General features: G+C 34.4%; 1 protein-coding gene across 2 annotated transcripts in view; it reads left to right on the top strand.

Annotated features, from left to right (window-relative positions):
* Nucleotides 1-8,995, top strand: part of LOC110461035 (sodium- and chloride-dependent glycine transporter 2-like) — a 43,012-nt gene that overhangs the window by 11,111 nt on the left and 22,906 nt on the right. The window contains exons 1-2 of one of the 2 annotated variants that reach the window (XM_021514306.1): nt 607-724; nt 1,102-1,436. The exons of the other annotated variant lie outside the window; for it this stretch is intronic. Coding sequence (XP_021369981.1) covers nt 1,232-1,436 — 205 coding nt within the window. The 5' untranslated portion in view covers nt 607-724; nt 1,102-1,231. Of the gene's footprint in view, nt 1-606; nt 725-1,101; nt 1,437-8,995 lie in introns of those variants that run through there. 2 annotated transcript variants of the gene reach the window in all.

The raw sequence follows: 8,995 nt of genomic DNA, 5'->3' as shown, positions 1-8,995 counted from the left end.
TACAACTGTACATCAAGCGAAACAAGGTTTCTACAACTGTACATCAAGTGAAACAATGTCTCTACAACTGTACATCAAGTGAAACAATGTTTCTACAACTGTACATCAAGTGACACAATGTTTCTACAACTGTACGTCAAGTGAAACAAGGTTTCTACAACTGTACACCCAGTGAAAAAAGGTTTCTACAACTGTACATCAAGTGAAACAAGGTCTCTACAACTGTACTTCAAGTGAAACAATGTTTCTACAACTGTACATCAAGTGACACAATGTTTCTACAACTGTACATCCAGTGAAACAGGTTTCTAATACTGTACACCCAGTTAAATAAGGTTTCTACAACTGTACATCAAGTGAAAAAAGGTTTCTTCAACTGTACGTCAAGTGAAATCATGTTTCTACAACTGTACACCCAGTGAAAAAAGGTTTCTACAACTGTACATCCAGTGAAACAAGGTTTCTACAACTCTACACTGTATGCATGTACGTTTAGTGATACAGTGATTTACAACCGCCCCAGGACCCCCAGTTAAATAAGGTTTCTACAACTGTACATCAAGAGAAACAATGTCTATACAACTGTATATCAATAGAAACAATGTTTCTACAACTGTACATCAAGTGAAACAAGGTTTCTACAACTCTACACTGTATGCATGTACGTTTAGTGATTCAGTGATTTACAACCGCCCCAGTGATGCAGAATATTTATTACTTAGCAGTAAGTCATAAATATTTTTAAATTAATATTTTTACTTTCAATGATAAAAAAAATACTACAACTTTACGTCCGTTGAATCAGGACTTTCTAATCTTTGCGTTCTGTGATTTCTGTGAAACAGGGGATAGCACCGATACAGGACCTTTAAGACTAGCTTAAATTTATGCCAAGCGATATGACTTTTACAACTTTGCACTCAGGTTACAGAACTTTAACAACTTTATGGCCTGCGATAGACCTTGACAACTTTACATTCAGTGTTATACTATTTTTTTCGACTCTACATCTAGTATGGAAGTCGAGGGATAAAGAGAAAATAAAACGTTTAGTCACAAATTAAGACAACTACACTTGCACTTCTCCTTTCCCCTATTAAGCTGTTGGACACGTGGGATGTTCCATATTGAAACTGCTCAAGCGCAACTGGATATAAATACCAGGTCACCCACATAAGCCCGCCGTATCGCTTCGTAATCCTTTGACACGCCGGTAGTAGTAAGGTGTATAATGGACTCTAAAGTTCCAGAAACTGTAAAGTTAGAAGTGGAGAAGACCAATAAATCCGGATCAACATTTAGCTCATCAGAAACCCTTGATAATGAGAGGGAACACTGGGCCGGCAAGTTAGATTCTCTACTTTCCTTTCTGGGATATGCTGTCGGACTCGGAAATCTCTGGAGGTTTCCCTACCTTTGTATGAGGAACGGCGGAGGTAAGATTTCTTTCTATATATACTAAAATAGTTTGAATCGTTTAATTAGTTAATGTATCAATGGAGTTACTTTTATGATTAAGGTAATTCCAATATGGCTTTCACACCAAACTGTATATCAAATTCAATTATGCATTCCGTTAGCATTAAACAATCCCTGTCACAAAAAAAAATCCTCCTCCAATATTTCTCAAACATAATTGAGGTACATGCACAATTAATTTCAGATTTTTTTTTCAATAACAGGTGAAAAAAATCATTTTTTATATGTTCATTTTCCAAGCTGAATACTTTAAAAGTCACAATTCAGGAAAAAAATCCATTTTAACTTGTAAATATGCATTTGTCGAGAAAAATGTAATTCGATTGGATATTTTACTATAATTCATAAAGCTAACAAGACTTTTGATACAAGTCAAACAATATTACCTGAGTGAGAACTGTAATGGATGTGAACAGGTAAAATCTCACTAGCTTTGCATCCTTTTTTTCCAACCTCAGTCAGCCTTGTTCGCTTTGTGCTCAGGGGAAATATATACCATTATTCTGGAGATTTGACACATTTTCTTACATTTTTCTCGCCAAATGCATCTTCATGGACATCCAAACCTTATGATATTTACAAGTTTGATATGGATTTTTTCCTGAATTGTGACTTTTATTCAGCTTGGAAAATGATCATATAAAAAGTAAGTTTTTTCATCAGTTATTGAAAATTTTTCTGAAATTTAGTGTGCATGTACCTCAATTATGTTGGAGAAATATTGGAGGAGGATTTTTTTGTGACAGGGATTGTTTAATGCTAACGGAATGCATAATCAAATTTGATATAGTTTGGTGTGGCAGCCATATTGGAATGACCTTAAGTTTAATTAACAGAAACGTCAAGAAATCGGAAAATGTCATGGATATACATCATGATGAACTAATAATAATAATATTTATTCAGGTAAAATAGGCATGTTGTTACAAAATATCACAATTTAGAATAAAACACATACATTTTATAATCTAGATCACAATGCAGCTTGTAAATAAAAAAGTGTATTTTTTTAAAAAGACTGAGATTGATAATAGATCTATCATAATAAAAGGCTTCTTAATTCACCTTGACATATATCACAGAGTATAAAAATCTAAAAAAAAGTCTGATATCACTGTAAAAAAAATGGCAGATATTACTATAAACTGAGACAGACTTTTTTTAGTATATGAAGGTAGATATAAATAAGTCACATAATAGGAGTGGAGGTGAGTGCCATTTACCTAGGATTACCCATAAAAGCCACAAAATTGCTGATTTCCAATGGGGTCCTTTAAAAAAAAAAGAAATCAATCTGGTAACGGTTTAGATAGCACAGAATAGGATATATGTGTATCATATTAGATAATTGATTGGTAAAATTGTATTTCCATGTATATAGCAAACATTACAACATACATAATAATATTTTTTTTATAGTGGCGGACAGCTTCTTATAGTAGCAAACTATAAAATATTGTTACATAGTTATTTTCAAAGATATCATAATAAAACAAACTAAATATACTGACAGATCTTTGCATTACTGTTTATAGAAAGGCATGAAAAAATACAATTTGAAATGATTGTGCAATGCCGCAAGTCAAGCTTCCCAAGGGTTGGGGGTCCCCCTACCAGCGAGGTCTGCTCGACCTGCGGCATTGCACGGGTCTATATATGTATTTTGTGACAAAGAATGATGAGGTAATACATCTGTGCTAAATAGCAGACAAAGAGATCATCAACTTCTCTTTTTGCTTGAAGCGCAAGATGTTTTTAAGCATTGGTTTTGAATTTATGTTTGTTTTTTGATATTTTTGATATCATCCGGTAAAGAGTTCCAATGTTTAGCAGCCGAAAAGAAAAAAGTAGATACACAGTTTTATCATCGCCTCGAAACCAACGCCTCACTGCTACCAACAAGTGTGTAGAGTTACACCCCTCACAGCGGTAACACGCCACTAACTACGGTGGCGGACGTTTGCCAACCTTGTTTCGTCTTTTCGGGGCATTTTCGGGGCGAAAAGACGAGAGATTCAACAATTTGCTTAAATATCGTGAAATCGTCTTGTCGAGGCGAAAATAAAAAAAGGAAATAACGAAAAGACTAGATTCTACCAACAACAAAAAAATCGAAAACGAAAGGTTGCTTAGTGGCGTGCATTTTTTTCGTCTATTTGCATGTGATTTTTCGTCTTTTCGGGGGACGTTCGAAAAGACGAACGAAGGAGATTTAAGCAAATCATAAAATATCGTCTTTTTACCCAAAAAGACGAAACAACGAGAATTAAAGATAAACAAATCTAGTCTTTTCGGAGCGAAAAGACGAAACAACGAGTTGGCACAAATCAGCCACCGTACCTAACTGGTATTTTTTCACATGCGATCTGACGTAATACACCAACAGAAACCGCCATACCGCTATTTTATAACCCAGCGCGCAACCAGGCCAGATGTTTTGTATCCTATAACTAGGTCATTTAAAATTCCATGTCAGGTCGGACGGAGTAAATAAAATCCATTGAGTACATCAATTTGTCCTACAGTTGAATCCTATAATATTTAGTTTTTGGAAATAAAAGTGGTAAAATCTATCAAACATTCTAAGCTAAAACGACCATATCATCTAGACTGGCCCAGTTTTTAGAGTTTAGCTTTTATAAAAGGAGCTTATAATTGTGGTCTCTTTTTGTCTGATTCTAGATACAGGCCAAATGGGTACGAGTTTTGCAATCAAAAGCCAAATCTTAGGGTGGCCCACGTCTCTAGAATATTGAAACATTTAAAAAAAAAACACACACATCTAATAACAATTTTGATCACTTGGATGTCTGACTTGACTCTGGAGCTTGGCTGCCTGTGAAACCACTAACTCAGCAGGACCATTAGCCACACCTTAGTAGTATTAATCGCCCTCATTACTACAGGCTGGTCAGTACCTCACTGATGACTTGTTTCACTCTTTTTATTGACCACACACTGGTGGAGTAAACTAGTAAATAAAGGGCCTTGAAATTGATATTTTTGGATTGGTCTATTTCGTCATGGTTGTTGTGACATAATGTTGATGTTAACAAAATACATGTAATGATGCTATGTATATATGTTTTAACACATTTTCATGCAAACTACTGGGTATAATAACTGATCCAAAAAGTTATCATAGCAGTTTCATTTACCCTCAGCAATCTTGTCAGTACACAGCTTTTACATCCTTCTGAGAAAGGCTTTCAGCTTGATCATTCATCAAAGCTATCAATGGTGAGCAGTTTGTACAGTTTATAAAAAACAAGGATAAATCTCAAAAGTGTAGCTTTTTCAACTTCCAGTTGGTGAACAAAATAAGGCATCCTTTCCTGCAAAGTAATTTTGACCATCTCTTCTTAGTAAGGTCGAATTTTGAAAAATTAAGTCTTCTTGATGATTTGGTAAAGGTTTCATATGCGAAGCCGTTTGGCTTTTTACCCATTTAAATAAAGATATCCGTATTTATTGCATAATTATAGATATCTATATTTGAATTACAGATACCTGCAGTTTAAATAGAGTTATCTGTTATTATAACATAAAAACAGATATCTCTAATAATGATATAAAGACAGATATCTGTAATTAAAATGCAGATATCTGTATTTTAATTACAGATACATTCAGTTTAAATAGAGTTATCTGTTATTATAACATAAAAACAGACATCTCTAATAATGATATAAAGACAGATATCTGTAATTAAAATGCAGATATCTGTATTTTAATTACAGATATGTGTAATTTTGCAATATCAAATACAGATGTCTACATTTCAAATAAGATATCTGTATTTTAAATACAGCATTTATCATTTTTACATCATTTAAGACACCTAACGATCAAACACTATTTTTGTTATCAATACCTAAGTATTTATCAGTTTCTACATTTAGTTTATGTTTATATTCTTATCAACTGTTCAAGTATTGACTATCAATAGACTTTTTAAAGTTACAGTAACTTTCTAAACAAATCTCATCACAGCCATATTTGTATAGAGACCTAGACGAGACAAGTTTAGACCACGTAAAGAGATGTTTGAAGTACGAGGTAGTTAACACGCGGTAAACACTAACACTTATTTGTTACCAGCCAATGTAAATTCTGATGTATTTTAATGCAAGGAACATTAATGGCCACATAAGCAAAGTCAAAATGTCCAGTGTATGTGGGATATTTTTTCAGACAAGGAAAGTTGCTTGTATTATTTGGGGTCGCCTTTATCCAGTGTCTGTCTCAATTATTTACTTCTTCATAGGAATTATTTGAAAATGAATTAATGCCTTATAGTCAAGATTAGACATATCTCTTCTCGGTTCTATATTACAAGAGTTGTATAAAGGATTAGTCTGGTTACATGGACCAGGTTATACATATCTTTGTGTGGTAGTCAAACAGCTGACTGCGTATGCGCTAAGACATATGCTCAATTATTATAATTCTAGTAACTATATGAATAATGAATCCATGAACTGAGTGTGTCTACCATGAAAAGTCATTTTATTAGATTAAAAATATTTTAAAAAGAAGCCTCTTTCCTTTTAACTGGCCTTCGGGTCTGCTGTAAAGCGGTGATTCTGTGAAGCTCCGGGCTAGTTGTTCTCGTGCTGGCTTCATAAAAGCAGGAGTTCCTCAAGGTTCTATTTTAGGCCCATTATTATTCTTAGTATATATTAATGACATATCTGATGTATTGCTTTCTGTCTTTAGACTTTTCGCAGACGATACTTCTCTCTTACACATATGTTCTTCCTGTCAAGAAATAGAGACTAGCAGATTTCAATGCTAGCAAGACCAATGTTTTATTTATCTCTTATGCGATAGAACTAGATGGAGATTTAGAATTAAGATTTAACGACCAATTGTTGAATTTTAGTGATCAACCAACACAGGCATTTGGGTGTAGTCTTCAATTCTGCAGGTAATTGGGGGATAATATTTTAGCTATTTATACATCCGTTATGAAGAAAATAAATGTTCTTAGAAATCTGAAACATATTCTTAAAAGAGAAACTTTGTTGAAAATATATACCTCTTTTATTTTGCCAATTTTTTATTATTGTTGTGAATTATGGGACGGATGTACAATTAATGAAAGTTAGAGGCTAGAAAAATGTCAACGTGAAGCCGCACGTATCATTACTGGTCTTCCTTCCTATGCTAGTAATAATGCCCTCTATTTTGACTCGGGGTTAGAAAGACTCTCAGACAGGAGAACAAGAAGGAAACTGCAGTTATTGTACAAACTGAAAAATGGTATCACCCCTGAATTCTTAAACAAAATTCTACCCAATACAATAAACCAAAATGTCAGATATCCTTTAAGAAATAGTAATGACTTTGTAATACCAAATTTCAGACTTTCTAGTACAAATTCGTCCTTCCTACCTTCTACGCTTCGCTCTTGGAACAATTTAGATACTGCTAAAAGATCATCAGTCACTTTAGGAAGATTCAAAAAAGCCATATCTCGAAAATTGGACACCAAATCGCCCAGTTATTTTGGTTATGGTGAACGAAAACTAAATATCATTCCCACTAAATTAAGGTACAACTGCAGTTCCCTAAATTATGATATATTTAGAGTCAATATCGTAGATAGTCCCGCCTGTGTCTGTGGATCTCCTTGTGAAAACGCCTATCATTTCGTTTTTGAATGTCCAGTTTATACACACCAGAGGTTTGAATTGTTTCCAAATCTAAATTTTGTTAATGAAATCTCCTTAGATATATTGTTATCTGGTATTCCGGATCTGTCTTCTCAACAAAATAATGATATTTTTCGTAACGTGCAAAAATTCATAAAGACCAGCGGTAGGTTTTAGTTCGTAAGGAAATTTATACTTCTATACTCAATTTGTGAGACTGTTCAATGTTGTTCTTTCTCTTTTTGTTTCTGTTGTTGTAATGCTACTATTATACATACTATTTGACAATCTGATTAAAATCATATCCTAACGTGATACATAGAGAACGTAGGATATGATTTTAATTAGATCGACTATTTGATACCAAGTTGTGCCATTTTTGTAAATCTGATGTATATATTTGAGGAAAGGGCGTAAATAATGTTGTAATAACTTGTGCCCAATCCTGTTGTCACTATTTTGGCAATAAAATATGTTTAAGCTAACATGTCAGTATATACACAAAACAGGTATATTTTTCACAAAATTAGATTAAATATACTGAAAGGATAAAGAAACGCAGGGTAAACATTGGAGGTGATTGAATGTTTTGAATGTTATATACAGTAATCATCATTATCAATCTTTATTTCCCCCGATATGGAGATGAATTACAATAACAGTAGACACTGAGGAAAACAATTTCCTTGGTCCAGTTCAGTGAATATAAATCTCAGGTGAACATTCACACACATTCTCTCCCTCCGCACGCACGCACGCATCATCACACACGCACTTATACACACAAGCACACACACACGCATCATCATACACGCGCACATACTTCCTTGCACATACACGCACGATCACACACACCAAGCATTACACACACAAGCACGAACACTTCCTCACACACGCACGCACTCACCGTCACTCACTTCAGCACACACACCTCACAAACGCACGCAAACATCCTCGCACACACTCGAACGCACTCTTCCTCACAAACACACGCACGCACATATCACTGTTATGCGCTACCACCAATATTCAGCTTGTATTTACACATACTAACTAATCAATAATTAGTGAAAGGATAAAAGCCAAAAAGGCTTTCTCAGAACATACGATTTCGAACGATCATCATATGTCATCACTTCAATTTTGCTATGACATATTCCAGGGGTGTAGAAAGCGAAAGTTAGCGTAACTCCTGGATATCAAGGATGGGTTTAGCCTTGATACCAAAGTTGATATGATAATATATCTTAACGTCTTACAGGATCGGTACATGTACGATATCTGACATATATTATCAAATTTAATATTCAATGCAAGCAAGTGATTAAAGTGTTCNATACTGTGTAAACTGTCTTCGTGACGTGTATTGTTGGTATACATAGTACTGTGTAAACTGTCTACGTGACGTGTATTGTTGGTATAGATACTACTATGTATACTGTCTACGTGACGTGTATTGTTGGTATAGATACTACTATGTAAACTGTCTACGTGACGTGTATTGTTGGAATAAATACTACTATGTAAACTGTCTACGTGAGGTGTATTGTTGGTATAGATACTACTATGTAAACTGTCTACGTGACGTGTATTGTTGGTATACATACTACTATGTAAACTGCCTACGTGACGTGTATTGTTGGTATAAATACTACTATGTAAACTGTCTACGTGACGTGTATTGTTGGTATAGATACTACTATGTAAACTGTCTACGTGACGTGTATTGTTGGTATAGATACTACTATGTAAACTGTCTACGTGACGTGTATTGTTGGTATAGATACTACTATGTAAACTGTCTACGTGACGTGTATTGTTGGTATAGATACTACTATGTAAACTGTCTACGTGACGTG

This window comes from Mizuhopecten yessoensis, unplaced genomic scaffold, assembly GCF_002113885.1.
Source record: "Mizuhopecten yessoensis strain PY_sf001 unplaced genomic scaffold, ASM211388v2 scaffold10545, whole genome shotgun sequence".
Classification (NCBI taxonomy): domain Eukaryota; kingdom Metazoa; phylum Mollusca; class Bivalvia; order Pectinida; family Pectinidae; genus Mizuhopecten; species Mizuhopecten yessoensis.
This window is presented reverse-complemented; position numbering and strand designations above follow the sequence as displayed.